Below are 18,338 nucleotides of genomic sequence, written 5' to 3'. Positions count from 1 at the left end.
AGGGCTCCAGTGGAGAAATCGAGGAGGCGAGTGGAGCTCAGGTAGATGTAGAGAAAATGGCGATTCTCGCCAACAATCACAGGGCTGGCGGTGCTAGATCGTCGAGCGATGCCGGCGCCGCTGCGCCCCGGAGAATGCTGGCGGTGAAGCTCGAGGATTCGGAGGTTTCTACGGAATCGGAGCTCTCGGACAAGGGTATGGAGACTTGCCAGGTCGGGGAATCCATCGCCAGCTTCCCATTCGAGCTGTTTGATCTTCCCGACTTGAAGAACATTTTGTCCCTGGAGACTTGGAATTTCTACTTGTCCGAGGAGGAGAGGGAGCAGCTCATGGCTTTCATGCCCCCGGAGATCGACCAGGAGGCATTTGCGACGACGCTCAAGGAGCTTCTCTCGGGCACTAGCAATATCTTCTTCGGGAATCCAATGGCCCAGTTGTTCGAGAGCTTGAAAGGAGGACATTGCCAGCCCAATGTGGTGCAGTACTCGGACGGGATTAAGTGTCTCCAGAGGAAAGAGCACTACCAGCTGCTGAGAAAGTACCACAATTCCATGGTGAGCTCGTTCGTGGAGATGCAAAAGCTGTGGGAGGAGTATCCGGACGTGGAGATCGAGGGGAGGCTAGAGATTTGGAGGAAGTGGAAGGACACCAAGGTGAAGCCGCAGCTCCCAAAGGTGGCTGAGAAGACTTTCAAGGCTGTCCAGAAGGCGAAGATGCCCGAGACAGTGAAGGATGCGTTGAAGAGCAAGGCTGCCGAGCCAGTGGCTGAAGCCGTGCATGGGAACACGAGGATGGTAGCGAAGGGAGCTGTAGCTAAGCCGGGCTTAGCAAAGGCTGGGAGAGCTGCCTCCAAAGGTGGTGTTGTGAAGAAGTCTGTTCCTGGGAAGGCTGAGAACGCGGCGTCTCCAGTCTCGGATGATCCGGAGGCCTTTGGAAATGACAGTGGTGGTGGTGGCGGGAATACAAGCTCCTCGCTGACGAGTGGCGAGAAGAAGAGGAAGTCGAATGTGGAGAGGGCTTCGGTGGCCAAGCGGACCAGGGAGGATGAGAGTATGACGAGCTCGGAAGATAGTGACAAGAAGGCTTCCAGTGTGGGAAAGCAGAGAATGCAAGCTCTTGTGGACGTTGGAGTGGCGAAGGCCGAGCCAGGGAACGAGGAGGCAGAGCAGAAGAAGAAGACGAAGAAAAAGGTGGCGGCTGAGAAAGAGGTTTCGGAATCTCCACCACCGTCGAAGGTTATCAAGAAACTGGGAGTCACCTTCCCATTTTCGATCATCTTGTTCCTGTCGGCTCTGAGGCGAGCTTTGCTGACGCCGGCCAAGGACAGTGGCCCCAACGTTGACGCAGCGTTATCAAAGAATGCCAGCAGTGGCCCGTCGAGTCCGACTGATGACAACGGCAGTGACGATGGCGCAGCAAAAGCTGGTTTTTTCTGCGTTCCCTTCTCGGAGGTTGTCAGCAGAGTGCAGGAAAATCCAGGGGATCGAAAAGTCCTCCAGGCTCAGGAGCCACTGCAAGACTTAGCGTGGGGAGCATTGAAAGTCCTATCATCCAAGATTGCTCCTGCCGGAGCCAAGGGGTGGAAGCCGCTCACGACTTACGAGAAGGAGTCGAAGTCTTGGTACTGGATCGGCCCCCAGGGATCTGTGGACGAGTCTGGCAACATGCTGGCGGACGACTGGGGTGTACCGTCCAAGATCCTTTCGAAGCTGGAAGAAGCGTTTGCGACGTGGTACAAGCACGGCGAAGAAACTCGGCAGCAAATGGTCCAGTTGCAACTTCCGCCGCCTCCGGTTGCCTCGGCGGCCGTGGACGAGAGGGAGAGATTCAGGGACATGCGAGCGCAGAAGAGTCTGATAACCATCGCGCCGAGCTCGGAAGACATGAGGTCCTACTTCCGGAAGGAGGAAATACTTCGCTACTCGGTACCAGACCGGGCGTTTGCTTACACGCGCTCGGACGGGCAAAAGTCGGTGGTGGCTCCTTTGAGAAGAGGCGGGGGAAAGCCGAACTCCAAAGCCAGGGACCATTCCATGCTCAAGCCGGACCGGCCTCCGCACGTCACGATTCTGTGCCTGGTGAGGGACGCTGCTGCTCGGCTTCCTGGTGGCGTGGGGACACGGGCGGACGTGTGTGCATTGATCCGGGACTCACAGTTCGTTGTCGAGGACGTTTCCGAGGCTCAAGTTCACCAGGTGGTGAGTGGTGCCTTGGACAGGCTTCACTACGAGAGAGATCCGTGCGTACGCTACGACGGCGAGAGGAAGCTCTGGCTCTACCTCCACACGGAGAGGAGCGAAGAGGACTTTGAGGACGACGGTACTTCGTCGACCAAGCGGTGGAAGAGGCAGAAAAAGGACGCATTTGAAGGTGGCGGCGTCGGCGTTGGCGAGCTGCCACCGGGGTGCTACGAAAACGGCTCGCCTGGCGGGATGGAGCAAGATGGCGGAGGCAGCGGTGGTGGAAACGGTAGCGGCGGCGGCGGCTTTGGAATCGAGCTGAGACTCCCGGAAACTACGACGTCCGCCATCTACTCTGCCGGCAGGACGGAGCTCGTGTACAGCAAGAGCGGCTCCCTGTCCAGTCCCAGAGTTCTCAACGGCAGTGGCTCTCTAGCGGCCGATCCAGCAATGCCTTCGTACATGGAGCTCCTCCCTCCGGCAACTCGTCCCATTCCAGCGCCGTGGGAAGCTCACGCTCACGCTTCCTGGAACCAGCAAGGCGTTGTCCAAGCCGGACAACAAGAACAAACACCGCAAGAACAGGCAGCTTGGAGTCAGCATGGCTCATCGCCGCCATCATCAGCAGCAGGAGTAGCACAGCAAGATCCAACCGAGTTTGTCGACGTAGAAGCCATGGCTGCAGCAAACAGGGACGCAGACGCCATGATCACTGGAGACTGACAGCTAGTGAAAAGGTTCGTAGCTTCTTTTACTACTACTATTATCACATCTTCTCTAAACCTCGCTCTCGTGCTTCTTTCAGAGATCTTCCAGAAGTGTAAAAGCCAAAATTGCGAACAGCGTTTGTTCGTTTTCCTATGTCCCCTTGTGTTCTCCTAGTAAGTCACTCGAACAGTTTTCTCTTTCCCTACTCCTCGTCTGATAAGCAGATGTAGTCAGCGTGTCCCAAGCTCACCCGGGAGTCCAGAGGGTGCTGGGCGATAAATGCGTTGCCTCCGGCTAGAACTCGTGCTACAGAACTGGCGCTAGCTTGAGCCGCGTGATCCACAGCTACGTCAGTGGCCGCGGCAGCTGGTACTACTCCTGTGTTACTAAAGCTACCGCCGCCGCCGCCTGTCCCTGTGTGAGCCTGGTTCAACCAGGACAGCCGCAGGTTCTCGCTTATGTTCCTGTACATTACCTGCGAGCTGACGCGGGCGTTCATGAGCTCTTGAGTCGTGGCCACCACCGTGGGAGAAGGCGGTGCTACTGCTGGACTCGTCATCATCATCGTAGAAGCTGAGACTGGCACGAACTGGAGCCTCGTATGGTGATGCGTCTGCTGCGTTGATGGGGTGGCGAAGCTGGGAGAGATTGGCCGGAGGAGATCTGGAGCTCGTGTCGCGTTGGTTGGCGATGGCGGCGGGAAGACCATCACCTGCTGAGGATGCTGCTGCTGGCCAAAGTGCTGCCCTGGGACTCTGAGTATCCCATGCTGCGTGTTGTAGATCGCGGCCATTGGAGAGGAGGAGCCGGCCAGAGCTTGCGGCCGCGAGTTGGCGCCCGCGATGGCGGCGAAGTCCATGACGGAGTTGTGCCACACGCTTGCCGGAGCTGGCGGTCCGGGAGATCCTGAGAAACCACGCATGGCTGTAAAGAAACAGGGAGAAATGAAATAGTACCTTTGAGGCGCACGCTGTCTTTCAGCCTTAGCGCCTCGGATAAGCGGCGTTGGGCAGCCACCGCTGCAAGGTTGCCTTGTAACGCTTCCGCCTTCTGGGCGAACGCTTTGCACTCGTCCTCGAGCTTCCGTTTCAACGCCTCCAGTTCTTTCGAAAGCCTTGCCACCTGAACTCAAATACGAGGAAGTTGAGCAAAGAAAGGCTGATGAAACCAACCTCGTCGTCGCGCGCCTTCTTGATCTTCTCCATCTCTTTCTGCAGCCTCGTCTCCTCCAGCGACAGTGGATCGTAGTGCGAAGACAGGCGCGCTGGCGGCACAAAGTTGGAAACCGGCTGCTGTGGAACCCGCGGACTCTGGCCAAGAGGAAGAGGAGCTTCAGCATGAATCTGACCCGTTGCAGGAAGCGCAACGACAACTTGACTTCTGTTCCCTGCAAAGATTTCGTTGGCCCGACCACTAGTAGTACGTGGAAATTCTTCCTGGCCTCTGCTGGCTGGTAACGCAATAACGACTGCGGCTCGGCTCCCGGTCGCTGGTCCTTGCTGGCTTCTACTCGCTGGGATCTCGGGTGGGACTTGGCTTCTGCTGGCTGGCGGTGGGACGACGTCACTTGCAAGTGGAACTTCCTCTACTGTTCTCGCAGGAAGAGGGGCTTCTTCCCTTCTGCTCGCAGGAGCCGGAACAGCCGGAGCTTCTGCTCTTCCGCTCGCAGCAATAGAAACATCCCGTGTAACTGGAACTTCTTCTCTTCCGCTCGCAGCAATAGCAGCGTCCCGTGTAAGCGGAACTACCTCTCTTCGGCTCGCAGCAATGGAAGTTGTCCTGCTCGCTGGAATGCTTGGAGGCTGAACTTCTTGTCTTCTGCTCGCAGGAACGTTCGGAACTGGAACTTCTTCGCTTCTGCTCGCATAAACTTGAGTTACTTTACTTCTGATAGCAGGAACGGAGACTTCTTCTCTTGTGCTAGAACCAATTTCAGGAGCTGGAACGGGGGCTTCAGGAAGCACAGGATGCGAGGCTTCCGCAGTGGTCATAGAAACGGAAGAAACTCGCGGTCGAGCAGGAGTGTCTTCACTCTGGATCATGGGAGGATCTGCTTGCTGCTCACATGGAGATTGCTGTTGACGGACACCACGAGAATTTCCACGCCCGAGATCATCGCTTTCTCGCGGAAGTTGCTGTTCCTTGTGGCTAAAGTTGGCGGAACTTTCAGGTTGACATTCCCGCAATTCAGCGGTATTGTCGGTTGCCGGAGTAGTATCAATTGGCATAACACCGTTGTCCAGCTGCTTTAGCCGATCAGCAAAGAACGCGCCCATCCTGTTCCTCGTGAACGTTTGTCTCTCTCCCAATTCCCTTCTCTCCTTATCTAGCCGCGTCTGAAGTTCTTTCACCCGTAACTTGTGTTCCTCGGCTTTCTCTGCTAGCAGCCGGCTACTCTCAGCCGTCCCCAACGCTTGAATAGTTCTGCATTCAGCTTCGTAAACCTTCTCAAGGTGGACCTTTTGCTTGGTTTCGTTCTCCATAAGCTCGCACCACACTCGCTTTTGAGAGTTCAGGAGCTTTTGAGTCTGGGCTTTCCTCCTCGTCTTCAGTTCCTGCTTTTTTTCTTCCAACAGGTCCCTTTTTTCTACCGATACACGACATCCCCCGGGAGGAGAATCTAAAGAAGCCCGTGGTGACACAGCCGCTGGCTGGGTTTTTTCCGTGGCAGCTACCGTTGGAGACTGTCCGTTTTGTGAACGAGACGCAGGAAAGGCCCCCAAAGCTATCTTGAGCTTGTTGTGAACAGCCTCCAGCGACTGCTCGTCCACATTAAACCCCTCGCTCGTTGCCGCTAAAGTCGCCACCACTTTGTCGAAGTCAACGCCCATCTGTTCTGCTGCAATCCAGCACTGCCAAGAAGAAGGCATAAGTCTTTCAGAAGCTAAAAACACGAATATTAAATATAGAACATACCAAGGACAACTCCACCTCGTGACGGAAATTATTATTCATCCGCAGGTTCTTTACCACGAAAGTGAGCAATTCCAACGCGCGCTTTAGTACATTCTCCTACGAAAGAAAGTCGAGTGAGACAACTGCAAACAGTTAAAGCCCAAGCACTGCTTACTGGTAACTCTATGAACTCGCCCAGGGACATCAGCTCTCCCTGCAAACTGCTGAGACGCTCAAGCTGCTCCTCTCGTTGGCTGCTCGAAGTTGTTACACGACCTCCAGAACTTTGCGAAACTGGAGGTGCTGCTACCTGGGTTGAAGCATCAGGAGTCGGACGGACTGTATCAGAAGCATCCACTTGCCGTAGCTCTGTAATAAACAACAAAAGAGTACGATTCTAGCCCAAGCATCAAAACACTTATCTTACCGCCGTGGGCCGCTAGGTAACTTGGTGACGTAAGTTTCCTTTTCTTTCTCTTTGATATGTCTTCAAAATCTCGATATTCAACTGGCTTTCGCGTTCTTTGTCCCTGTAACTGGAGCGACTTTTCGCGTTTACCCTTGAGAAGCGGGGACCAGAACTCATCCGCCGCCGTCGAATTTCCGTCTTCACAAGCCTTGGACGATACACCATAAAGAGGAACTCCTTTGGACGACGCATCTCTGTGTGACAAAATCGCTCGAGCTTTGTCGCTGAGATGTGTTCCGTGGTTGCCAAGAGAAACAGCCTTCACTTCATCGTCATCTAGAGAAAACAGTTGTTTGCCAATCTCGTTTGGGACCGTTGCACCATTCCATCCTCTCCTTGGATCCGTAACTGCATCATTTTGTGTACACCAGTCGTCCATCTGTAGTAGAGCCGCCGCACCCCAACGAAGCATCTCTTGCATTGCTTTCAAGCTCAAATTCTTAAGTTGGCGTTCGATTGACACCACATCCTCCCGTGCTCCATCAAGAATCTTTTCCTCCACAGTGAGGCAGCTGTACAGTCTATACACGGTCACGTTGTTGAGACCAAGCTTTCGGATGCACGTTGTGTCACTCCATGGGTTCCAGTCGCTGTCGTAGATAAAAACCGCGTCGACGGCCGTGAGCTGATTTGGAATAGATGTAGCAGCACCGCGCTCGAGAAGAAGTGCAAAACAGCTAGAGTCCTGCGAGTTGAACCTTGTGAGAGATGCCTGACGAACCTGTGCATCCATTCCTCGCTCAATGCGTCCATATGAGCCAAATTGTTGCTTTAGATAATCATCAATAATGTTCATGAGCTGTTTGGAACGTGTGTTCTGAAAAAGAAAATAAATAAATTATGAAACAATACTCAAGCAGATGAACTTTTGATACCTGGACAATGATAAGGGTTTTCTTTTTGTTCAGATAAAAGTGCGAGAGCATCTTGTGCATAAGCTCCAATTTGCCACTCGCTCTTATCCCCGCATTAAGCCACTCCCCCTTAGGAACGAGCTCCCCGATAGATTTTACCAAAGTTTCCGAGACCAAATAAGGATGACTACAACACTGCTCTAGAAACAGAAGAATATTATCAGAAGATAATTACATAAAAAAACTTACATCTCGAAGAACAGAAACAAGTTCGTGAAGAATATTATCCCCCTGAGACATATTGCCAGACCGCAGAAGCTCGAAGTGTTTTACAATGAGCAAACAATACTGATGAACCTGCACAGGGGACATTTGCGCCGGAACCCAATATTCCCTTAGATCATTCACAGGTTCAGCATTGTGCTGGCAGGCCACAAGCTCCTTCCAGTCAACGCTTTTATCTTTTCCAAGAACTTCCGCAATAAGTTGACGCTCTTCGGAATCCCACTGAAAGAACGATAAGAAATAATGAGTATACACAATGAGACAACGCACACACTACCTTCCAAGGCTCTGGACAGAAAAGCAAACAAAAACTGGAAGACACCTTCGCCAAATTTTTGTATATACTTCTCCGAGCTCGACGAGAGTCATGAATTAATAGACAGGACCACTTAAACCCTTTAAGAAAGTCCACATCCACATCCTGCATTGATTATGAAAATGGTTATTAAAAAATAAAAAGGGGAAGCTTACCGAGCCCACAACATCCAACGTGGTTACCACGATGTGTAGCTTGACGCAGCCTTCGATCAGAGAGAACTCATGCTGTCGAATGAAGTACCTACTATTAGGAGTGCCACAGTACATAACTACGTTGAGATCAAGAGTCCACTCTTTAAGCTTCTTCTCCCAAAACGGCAGCATCTCTGGAGAAGTCACCACCAGTATGGGCTCCTTTGTTCTGAATTCCCGACACAAAGAGATTGAGAAGGCTACAACCGGAACTGGTTCTTCCTGCAAAACGAGTTAATCACGCCGGGACACAAATAGCCCATGTACCTGGATTGGATTACTTAAGACAATGCCTCCTTTCTGCTTACACCAGCAATCGCGAAGATTGTTTAGCATTTCCAGCTGATGGTCTTGCAAAGAAACACTTTGTAGCCAAGAAGGTTGCTTTATAAGCCGCGCACATTTTTCAGAAACCTGTAAGAGAAAATATTATCATTAGTATGAACGCAAACATTGTTACCTTGTCGGCCTGAGGAGCTCGAGCCCGCAGCCGCGCTACTTCACACCACTTCTCATACACATCGATCAAAAGCCGCCCTTTTTCCTCCAATAAAAATCTTGCAGAGGCAGACTCCCATGTGGATTGTTCGTAACCGAGTTGAGTCCATTTCACAAGCCATTCTATCTCTTGCGAATCATTTTGTCGCATTCCTATGACTCGTTCTGGCACTGTCCAGCTCGGCTGCCACTCTAGCAACTGCAATGCTGCATGTCAGACTTTAGAAGCATCCAAAAAACAAGCAAATACCTTTCCATTCCTCTTTAGATGAGTCAGCTTCTTCGATGCCAGCTTCGCTACTACGGCTTCACTGAGCACGCTATCATAAAGGTGAGCACGACCTCTCCACTTCACGTAGTACATCTGACCACCATCCCCGCATTCAGCACTCGAGAGCCATATTGATTCAACTTTGTGATTCTTGCAATACCACCCTCCACTAGGACGAGAAGTCAGTGGAGGAACCAAGCAGTGAAAGTGATATCTACTCGTGCATCCTGTTAGAGAGCAGGAGCTGCAAGAACTGAAAGTTAGAGGCGAGATTAGAAATCAATTATCAAGCTTACATGGTTTGACCCCCCAAACCACAGACTTGACAGGGGCTCACATCTTGGTTCGCTACAGCTTCACCTTCTTCAGGGGTGAGCGTCTTGAGAGCAGACTTTGAAACGTCCAAAGCGGCGGCACCGTTTTCAGCAGGAGAGGCGGCTCTATCAGTGGCATCAGTAGCGCTGCCGATGATCGTCTCGCTTGCGACGGTCATATCATCTGGTACAGGAGCAGCAGACTTGTCCAGAGGCGTGGAGGTTCTCCGTAAAACGCCATCCGATATGCATAATGTGTTTGGGAAATCTACCCGCATCGTAGGCATGTTGTCAAAGGTGCTCGCCTCCTCCTGCACATCATAGAATTTAATCACATCTTAGGCACAACAAACTACCTGTGGACATTCGCAACTTGCAATGGAGGAATTCCAGACGTTTTCCTTGCAGTGCCACGTACTCCTCTCCACAGTCAGCTCGAATGGAATCCTGCCGACAAGAAGTTTGGTACAGCCGAGAGAGATGGAAAAAAAAAATAAAACTCTGGCCATACCTTCGCCACTTTTTGCAGAGCACGCAAGCTACCCACTGGCTGGATCTCCAGTCTCCGTCTTTTCGGCGTTTGAGATCCCGGAGGCTGCTAGATTCGACCTTTCTCTTTTTAAATGCCATGGTTTCGTCTTCCTCTTCCACCACTGGCTCCTTGCCTTTGATCGAAGCAGCCGTGCCATTAGCATTCTCTGCCCGCCTCGCAGCGCCAGCTTCCTTCTTGCAGCCTCGACTATCCTGAGCTTCCATTCCAAGCTTTGGAGCGCCATTAAGAGCACGATTCTCGAGACGCTGCTTACCGCCAGGAGGAAGCGGGAGCTCCCTTTCATTTCCCCGAAATATCGACGGACTCGGCGCGCTCTTGTTCCTCTCAGCTTCAAAATCTTCGGCTGGAATCCTCCTCGCGGCTGCGCTCTCGACCCCTGCTGGAATAATAGCGCCTGCGCTCTCGATCCCTGGCGCTTCCTCATCCGACCCGCCAATATCCACCTCCTCGTCCTCGTCCCCCTTCCAGCCCAGGACGAAGCCCGCCGACGCCATCGCCCTGCCAAGCCGCGACCTTTCACAGAATCACCTGGTCGATCGGCGCTTCGGCGCTGGCCCGCGACCTAGCACCATCGCGAGCCACTGGGCGAGAACCATGAACCCTAATTGCTACCTTCTCTCTCTCCAGGGGCATATTCGAAATGCCTATAATTTGGACAAAATAAACGGTATTGCACGGTCAACCGCCGCGAAGTCAAGCGCTGACGTGCCAGTCAAATGCGTCTGTTTGTGCTGAAGGGGCAAAGGAAAAAAAAATCTACGAAGAAGGATAGAATGCCGTGGCGATGGAAGAGGACGAGAAGCTCTAGCGATGGTAGCGGCGGCGGGCGAGGATGACGAACAGTCCCGCCGGAGCAGAGGACGCGAGCGGCAGCAGCACTGCGGTGTCCAATTCCAGTTCTTCCTCCAATCGATCGGGAGAGCTTCGCGATCGCCCAAAGCCAGGTGAGTCCCAGGCGGAGCTACGAGCTCGAGACGACGAAGTGGAACACGATCGCGAGGAAGAAGAAGAAGAAGAAGAAGAAGATCCACAAGGCAATGCCCAAGTAAGAGCTGATCATCCAGGCCTCGACGATCATCCGGGAACCTCGGGTGGATCAAGAACCAAGCCTCCTCCTCCTCCTCCTCCTCCTCCTCCAGCCAGCAGCAAAACAGCTTCCACCACCCTCGACCGCGATCGCGATTGCGACGATGGAGACGACGAGGACGACGAGGGCGACGATCGCGACCAAGCCGCCGGGAGCTTCGACTGCAACATCTGCCTGGAGCTCGCGCAAGATCCCGTCGTCACCCTCTGCGGCCACCTCTTCTGCTGGCCCTGCCTCTACAAGTGGACGCAGCTGCGATCCATCTGCAAGGAGTGCCCGGTTTGCAAGGCCCCCGTCCACGAGGACAAAGTCATCCCCCTCTATGGCCGAGGCTGCGTGGAGTCCTCCTCCGACCACCGCGACCCCGCCACCAGCTCGGTGCCCGAGATGGAGATCCCATCTCGGCCCCCCGGCCAGAGGTCGGGCTCCTCCTCGGACCCCCACCACCAGGCCAGCCTCGCGGCCTGGCACCACCACGCCCGCCGCCTCTACGATCCATACGGCATTGGTTTCGTGGCTGGAGCTGCCGCGGGGCCGGGAGCGTCGGCGCGATTCGGCAACGTGACTTTCTCCGCGGGATTTGGATTATTTCCATCGCTCTTCCGGCTCCAGTTCCATGGCTTCCCCGACGCGCCGCCACCCGGGCCGGCCATGCTGCCGTATGGGAGCTTGCACACGCCGCCGCCGCCGCCGGCCAGTCACCACCACCACCACCACCACCTGAGGCCCCTGCCGCCGCCGCTCCGCCCGGACCAGCAGGAAACGCTGCTCTCCCGGCTGCTCTTGTTCGTCGGCGGTGTCATGATCCTGTGCTTCCTCTACTTCTAAAGAGATCTCGCGTTTCTCTATAGGAGGTGATATAGCAAAGATAGAACTTAACTTGCATTGTCTCGAAACTTACTTGCATTGTCTCAGAACTTAACTTGCATTGTCTCCACTTGAATCGTCCACTTTCTTGATCCAGTCCTTGGGAAGGCACGATGCGTCATACTTGGCGAGATAGTTCTCTGGGAAGCTCTTCTCGACCAGCGATCGCAGGCACTTGTGGTACGAGAAGTCGTCCTCGCTGCCGTCTTTCCGGACGACGAAGAAGCAGCTCGAGTCGGAGAATTTCGCTGGGCGATCGACCTGAGAGGAGACATAGCGTCTAAAGTTCAGACACAATCCAGAGGGAGAGAGTCACTCTACCTTCAAGAAATCGATACCAGCTCCAGCTTTCTGGTCGTACGAGGGGTGATGGACGAGAATTTTCTCCATGATGGCCGTCTCGTGCTCCTCGGAAAGTCGATCGCCGTTTCGGTAACTGGAGAGAACGCTCGAGCAGATAAGAACACCATGGATGAATTGAGAGTTTTTCCTTACCTTCTCAGCACAATTCTGGCTTGATTCACGACCTCCACCACCTCCATCCAGAACTTTCTTTTAAAGGGATCCGGAGGGGGACGGTCCCGGGCGTGCAATGCGCTAGTCTTTGGAGCACCTTCGATTTCTTGTGGTGCACTACATCCCCAGCCCTGAGCTTGCGCGGCTTCTTCGTCGTTGCTCGTCACACCTTCGCAAACAGCTTCATAAGAACAAGACTAAATCAGACGAATAGAAGGCTGACCTGAGTTAGGAGCTGCTCCCCAGCCGTCATCTTGAGTAGAAAACTGACTTGAGCTAGGAGCTGCTCCCCAGCCGTCATCTTGAAGAGCAGGCTGACCTGAGTTTGGAGCTGCTGCCCAGCCGTCATCTTGAATAGAAGTCTGACCTGAGTTTGGAGCTTCTCCCCAGCCGTCAACTTGAATGTCAGCTGCAACCGTTACTTGGTCGTCGTTCTTCACAGGGCTCCAGCCTTCGCGAAAACCAAGTCAATTTAACATCAATATTATTTCAATATACGCAATAAACTAACCGGAGTTTGTCCAGCCGTGGTCTACGTTCTTTTCCTCGTTATTTTCCACATCTTTGGCATCGGTGCCTGGAGAAAAATGTTGGAGGAACCGTCGAAAGTGTAGAAGAATAAGAAAACTAACCTGAGTCCTGTTTAGCACTGTCAACGCCAAGTTTTGGAAAAACTCTTCTTTTGCCAAGAGGAATCGTGTTTGCTCCTGTAGGAGCAAACTTACGCTTGGGTCTTTCTTCTTGCAGCTCCAGGTCGTCATTTCGTAGCCAGTCGCTGCTGTCACGACCTTGAGCAGCAGGAGCAGGAGCGTCAAAGCTGGTTGAATCCCAGGTACTTCCATTGATCACTTCTGAAACAATCAAAAACATAGTTGTAGTCTATATTCCTTTGATACCATGGAAGTTGTACCTGAGCTTTGTCCCCAACCACCTCCCTCATCCTTGTTCGCAGGTTCCGACGACCAGCCATCGTTGCATACCTCTGAAAACAAGAAAAAATAATTTGAACTCAAAATCACGCATCAGACGAAACCTGAGAGATGGGGATTCGGAATCCTTCTGCAACCAAGAGGAGCAAATGATCTTTTTGATCTCTGCTCTTCCAACTTGGAGTCATCCTTGAAGGCCGTATTCCAGGAGACTTCTTCGCGACCTTCAGCTACATCCGGACGATCAGTACTGGGAATTGACGCCCAGCCAATTTGAACTTCCGCATCTGAAGTTCAAACGAATGCATTCGTTCAATATTCTAACATGAATAACCATGAATGGTGTTTACCTGAACTTGATGCTCCCCAGCCATTGCCTTGATCCACACCTAAATTCGAAGAAGTAGATTCGTTTGAATTTTCTAAAAGATTGAGAAAACATTTACCTGAACGTGATGTTTCCCAGCCATTGCCTTGATCCGCACCTAAGTTCAGGCAAACGCGTTTGTTCAAACTTTATGAAGAACAATAATGAGGAGAGTTACCGGAATTTGGTGCCTCCCAGCCATTGTCGGCATTAACAGTCGACGTCGCATTCTTGACAGTGTCAGTCGCTGATGATCCCCAGTCACTTCCGCCAATAGCAGTTGTCGTTGAAGAACCCCAGCCATTGTCAACGTCGGCTGTCGCGGTTGACGATCCCCAGCCATTGTCAACGTTCGCTGTCGTGGTTAACAATCCCCATCCACTGTCCAGGTTCTCAGTTGTTGATGGCACGTCCCAGCCATTAGTTTCTGTTGTTCCCTGCGGCTGCGACTCCCATTCACTGTTTAGCATTTTACGGCCTTCGGCAATGGCTGGTGTGAGCGGCTGCTTGCATACATTTCCTTCAAGGAACTTGTAAAGGTCTACGTTGACCCAGCTCGGATCATCCATCTTCAAAAACAAATGTCAAATGACGAGCTTGATGACGAACTTGCCTACCTTCCAAACAAGTTTGAAGTCGGTGGATGTTCCAATCGGTGGACGCTTTCCCCAAGCCGTAGACGAAACCACGCCTTTTAAACGATCACAGAGACCATTTTGTGCGGCGGCTTCAAGTTCATTCACCGCAACCTGTTCGCCAAGTGTTAGAGACGAAGAAAAACAAGTATAAATTGTGCTTACACGTTGAAATGGTGCCAACGAGCCTGTACTCTTGAGAAATTCCTTAAAACCTGAATTTGTATAGCCAAGCACATTTCCAGTATGCGTTGCATAATCCGCAAGAAGACGAACATGGCTGGGATTAACATCCGAGCTCGTGATGGTCATCAGCCTCTACATGATTGCTAAGCGTTAAGGACAAGCAATTGAAAAATAAATATAATCAGCTCACCTCATAGATAAACTGACAAGCTGCCTCAACACCAAACGTATCGTATACTTCCCGAACAGTGAATGGAGAAGATCGCTGCCAATCTACAGTGTCCAGGCCGAGTCCTGCCAGTGTTTGAAACGAGGCAGCCACTTGTAGAACTAACTCTTGACGATCGTCACGAGTGACAGTGACGGACTGAACATCTTTGCTGCCTGAAAACACAAAAAATCTGTAACGTGGTAGCAAAACACTTGGCATATCACCTGCAACGTAGACCTCCAAGAGCTTCGGTATGAGCTTGTAGTTCCAGACGTTCAAGGAGTCTTCCATGTCATCACCGTCAGCTGCTGCTGCAACGTGCAAGCACGCTTCTTCACTGCCACAGGACAGAACAGTTTCACAGCAAAAATCGAGGCCTAGAATCAACTGCCGAATGGATTCCAGATTCAAATTTAGCTCCTCGACACGCTCCTGCCAAACACCGGCACTTCGAGAGACGCTCAAAGAAAGAGTAAAAAGTACCAGGTCCAGAGAGAAATGGCAAAGCCAATAAGTCACGATGGTCGGTGCGTACTCAAGTTTCACCTCCTTCGTGATCTCCTTCAAGTGAACTGGTTGTAGCTGTTCCTTGAGCTCCAACAATCTCCTCTCCAAACAGTGGCAGTTGTTGATGCCACACCTTTCCAGTCTTAAAATCGTAACTTTGTCCTCGTTAACACTTGACTGCAGCGTTTTCTGGTGATAAAATTTCAAAAGTTCAGTCGCTAGACATGAATGTCCAAAATCTATACCTTGAAATCCTCGTATGCAGTGTCGTAAGCTTGCTCCGTAATGAAGCTCGCTGCAAGGGCCCCTACGGCTTCACCCGGTTGAGCCGACTCATTGCCATAGACCAGTTGAACGACTTGCTCACTCTGTCGGTGACGAACCGTGCCATCGTAGGCAAGATACACGTCTTCCAGATGATTCATCAGGGTCGATGCCAGCGTCCCCGCGTCGTGCATCGTCAATGACTTCAAGAGTGTAGCTCGGGTACACACGCTGTGTTGCCAAAACTCTGACGGGTCTAATCCACTCCAAAACGACTTGTCGATGAATTCCGAGCGACCGTGAACAACCTGGACGCCTAAACAGGCGACGTGAATTCTCGCCGAAGACGCGGACCCTTTGCTGCCTGCTTTCATCATCATATGCAGCCTGTTCCCTCTCCTCGTCTGGTTCTTTATCTTAACTTCTAGGCACCGCTCAACGTCCCTGAAGTCCTGCTCCTCCACGTAATTTTCTTTAGCATACGCCAGAAGCTCCGAGATCGCTTCTCTCTGCCTGTCGCTGACGTTGAAGTCTCCCAAGCCAATGCTGAAGCCTTCGATATGTAGGAACTCTTTCAGCATCGAGCAACAGGAATCAAGGTACCCTATTGCTTCTGCGACACCAAACTTCTCGTGGATAGCACGTAACAAAGAGTCGGTTCCCCCTCCCAGCCAGCTACCATCGTCACCGGCTGTAACAAGCTCCCCGTCGGAAATCAAGACTCCCGTCCTCGTGGAGAATGCCAACTCCGAAGGCAGTAACAGTCCAAATGCCTGGAAACCTGTCCACAGCGCCAGTGGCTTGACAATCGCTGGATCTGGTAGCGACCACCGATCAGCGTGAAGAGCCAGCTGCTGCATTTGTGGAGCTGTAAAGAAGATGTGCCTCGAAACCAGTATGTACGCTGCAACTAGCATGTCTTGCGTCAAACTTATCACCGGATTTCCGCTTGACAACGCCTGAAACTGCTGCTTCAGTCCCATAAGCTCTTTCGTCTCCACTCTTGCATCCTCGGCCTGCGGGAAGTAAACGTGCAGCCGGTCTCCATCAAAGTCTCCTTTGAGAGGAGAGCACACCAAAGGGTTGATTCTGAAAGACTTCCCGGGATGGATCCTTGCAATCAGCGCTATGACTGAGTGTTTGTAAACCGCCGGGTGCCTGCTCACGAAAACAAGATCCCCGTCCCGCACAGGGCGATGAACGACAGCTCCAATCTCCAACTGCCTTCTCTCAGCGGACTGGCCTCGCAGGTCACAAGTGACGCCGTTTTGCTCGATGAAACCGACCTGGTACTTACGAAAATCGAATCCAAAACAATACAAACATGCTAAGCATACCTGTAAGTCGTTGACAATTGCTTGAAGCTTGTCAGCGTTGAAACCTGTCACTCGTTCTGGCAGCGTCACCTGCCTAGATATCTCATCCGGGATGAGAATCTCCTCTACACCAAGGTAAGCGTCGCCAGTGAGCAGCGCAATGGCACAGTACTGTGTCATCTTCGACAAGATAGTGTCAGTCACGTTATTCTTCCAGATTTCGGCGCATTTCACAGTCACTCCTGGCCTCGTTAAAGGCTCGAGATTATTACGTATCTGTATAGATCAATGTTTATCAGCGAATAGTGTCAACGGATAAAATACACAAGAGGAATACCTTTGGGCAGCCTTTCAGGCGCAGATACTGCGAGATGAGGTGTTGCAGAGTCTTCCATTTTGTCTTCAAAGCTTTCGGCGAGCTGTCAACGAACTTTGCATTCTCCATCACGACCTTCCGCAGTGTCTGAATCGCTCCACTGCTTGAAAATGAGACGTTTCCAGTCCTCGGCTGTTGCTTTGTTAATTGCAAACACAAGAAAGACGAATAGAGGAACTACTCACGTCTAGTAAAGACTGCATGCAGTTTGGAGGAACTGGAAGCATTTCCAGCACGAACGCCTCAACATCTACGCCGGGTAAGACCCTCGCTGGGACCTTTTTCAGGATTGATAGTGCCTAGAGTTTCCACAGATAATAACAGTAACATAAACGACTAGAAATAATCACAGCAAACTTGCCTGAATGGGAGTCAGTTTCACTTTCCGACGTCCCTTCAAAGCTCCTCCCAGAAAGTTCCAGTACCCATTCGGAGGAGGTTTCGTGCCTGGACACTCCATACGAATTCCTTCAATCCGATACTTCTGGAACTTCATTGAAAGGACTCTAACGTTGGGATATTTGTAGCTTCCATCACAAAACTCGCAGCGGGCCTGTAAAGATGTTACGTTACAGTGAACAAGGAATGCAGGTCAGTTGAAAGTACCCTTTTGGCATCTTCAGCCATTATGTCCACAATGAAAAGCCCTTCGTCCTCGCTATCGGATATGGTGAAGTAGGAAATAGTTGGATCGTTGATCCCCGCGGGACACGAGCTATGTTTCACTATAGCTTTTCCCTTCTCAGCTGCCGTCTGTTCTTGTTGCTTCGCTTCAGCGGGACACGAGCTATGTTTCACTATAGCTTTTCCCTTCTCAGCTGCCGTCTGTTCTTGTTGCTTCGCTTCATCCTCTTCGTCTTTCTCTTCCTTTACGTCCAGTTCTTCCTCTTTCCTCCCGGGCTTCTTCCTCGGTTTGCCACATTTCAAGCAAACCATCCCCAGAACCTTGCAAAGCTTTCGCAAATGCTCTGGGTGGTAGACCGGGGTTACGAGCTCCAAGCGACCAAAATGGCCTGGAAAAAGGATCCAGTTAGACAAAGAAAGAACAGAGAAAAGAAAACATGAAAAGAATGCCTACCCGGGCATTCCTTTGGCTCATTCGCTCCACACGATAAACACTTGCTCCCACGAATGCAAGGAAGTCCGAGGCAGGGATCGCTAACATCTGCAGGCTTGCTGATAGAGCGAACGGAGAGACTGACCTGGAACACAACGAGGAGAGGAAGAGTCAGAGGGAGAAAAAAAAACAAAGCGCTTGAAACTCACAATATCCGCCGGGGACAGCAATCCAAAGCGTATCTCCGAGAGCGATGACGCCGGCGCCGCTGGAGAAGAACGATGTTAGCTTCGATCGCGAAGAGGAAACGAAAAAAGAAGAAAGATCTGTCATTTCTCATCCTCCTGGCGATCAGCTCGGAAATGGCGCTCGATCGAGAGGAGGAAGAACTGCGACGCGAGAAAGGGAGAGAAAGACGTACTGGCGGGGCGCTGATCCATCGCGGGCGCTCCTCCTCAACCTAGAAACTGGAATGCCACTCCA

General features: G+C 51.9%; 4 protein-coding genes across 4 annotated transcripts; 2 read left to right on the top strand and 2 right to left on the bottom strand.

The window, feature by feature from the left end:
- Positions 1-36: 36 nt before the first annotated feature.
- LOC112345898 lies at positions 37-3,085 on the top strand. Its single transcript, XM_024673588.1, has 2 exons — positions 37-2,917; positions 2,986-3,085. Exon 1 carries the CDS (start codon positions 57-59, stop codon positions 2,901-2,903), a length of 2,847 nt encoding a protein of 948 aa, XP_024529356.1. The 5' UTR covers positions 37-56; the 3' UTR covers positions 2,904-2,917; positions 2,986-3,085.
- LOC9650950 lies at positions 2,908-10,140 on the bottom strand. Its single transcript, XM_024673580.1, has 16 exons — positions 9,496-10,140; positions 9,341-9,431; positions 8,967-9,295; positions 8,650-8,914; positions 8,362-8,598; positions 8,169-8,315; positions 7,863-8,123; positions 7,669-7,812; positions 7,356-7,613; positions 7,128-7,301; positions 6,211-7,069; positions 5,959-6,152; positions 5,805-5,900; positions 4,061-5,740; positions 3,845-4,010; positions 2,908-3,794 (listed from the first exon to the last, which is right to left on the bottom strand). Exons 1-16 carry the CDS (start codon positions 10,029-10,031, stop codon positions 3,091-3,093), a joined length of 6,141 nt encoding a protein of 2,046 aa, XP_024529348.1. The 5' UTR covers positions 10,032-10,140; the 3' UTR covers positions 2,908-3,090.
- Positions 10,141-10,345: 205 nt separating this feature from the next.
- LOC112345899 (RING finger protein 5-like) lies at positions 10,346-11,472 on the top strand. The gene has a single exon (XM_024673598.1). It carries the CDS (start codon positions 10,370-10,372, stop codon positions 11,450-11,452), a length of 1,083 nt encoding a protein of 360 aa, XP_024529366.1. The 5' UTR covers positions 10,346-10,369; the 3' UTR covers positions 11,453-11,472.
- A 12-nt stretch (positions 11,473-11,484) lies between these two features.
- LOC9658573 (DNA-directed RNA polymerase V subunit 1) lies at positions 11,485-18,309 on the bottom strand. The gene is made up of 24 exons (XM_024673919.1): positions 18,277-18,309; positions 18,065-18,123; positions 17,877-18,000; positions 17,405-17,811; positions 17,154-17,351; positions 16,984-17,097; positions 16,760-16,930; positions 16,444-16,698; positions 15,088-16,392; positions 14,560-15,031; positions 14,315-14,508; positions 14,104-14,256; positions 13,921-14,052; positions 13,482-13,872; positions 13,383-13,421; positions 13,287-13,325; positions 13,041-13,223; positions 12,918-12,989; positions 12,640-12,858; positions 12,519-12,584; positions 12,231-12,458; positions 11,987-12,176; positions 11,813-11,927; positions 11,485-11,752 (listed from the first exon to the last, which is right to left on the bottom strand). The coding sequence occupies exons 1-24, from the start codon at positions 18,293-18,295 to the stop codon at positions 11,543-11,545; spliced, it is 5,355 nt and encodes a 1,784-aa protein (XP_024529687.1). The 5' UTR covers positions 18,296-18,309; the 3' UTR covers positions 11,485-11,542.
- Positions 18,310-18,338: the final 29 nt, after the last annotated feature.

The sequence above is a fragment of the Selaginella moellendorffii genome, unplaced genomic scaffold (assembly GCF_000143415.4).
Source record: "Selaginella moellendorffii unplaced genomic scaffold, v1.0 SELMOscaffold_11, whole genome shotgun sequence".
NCBI classification, from domain to species: domain Eukaryota; kingdom Viridiplantae; phylum Streptophyta; class Lycopodiopsida; order Selaginellales; family Selaginellaceae; genus Selaginella; species Selaginella moellendorffii.
Note: the sequence above shows the minus strand (reverse complement) of the source record. Positions and strands in the feature narration are given on the sequence as shown.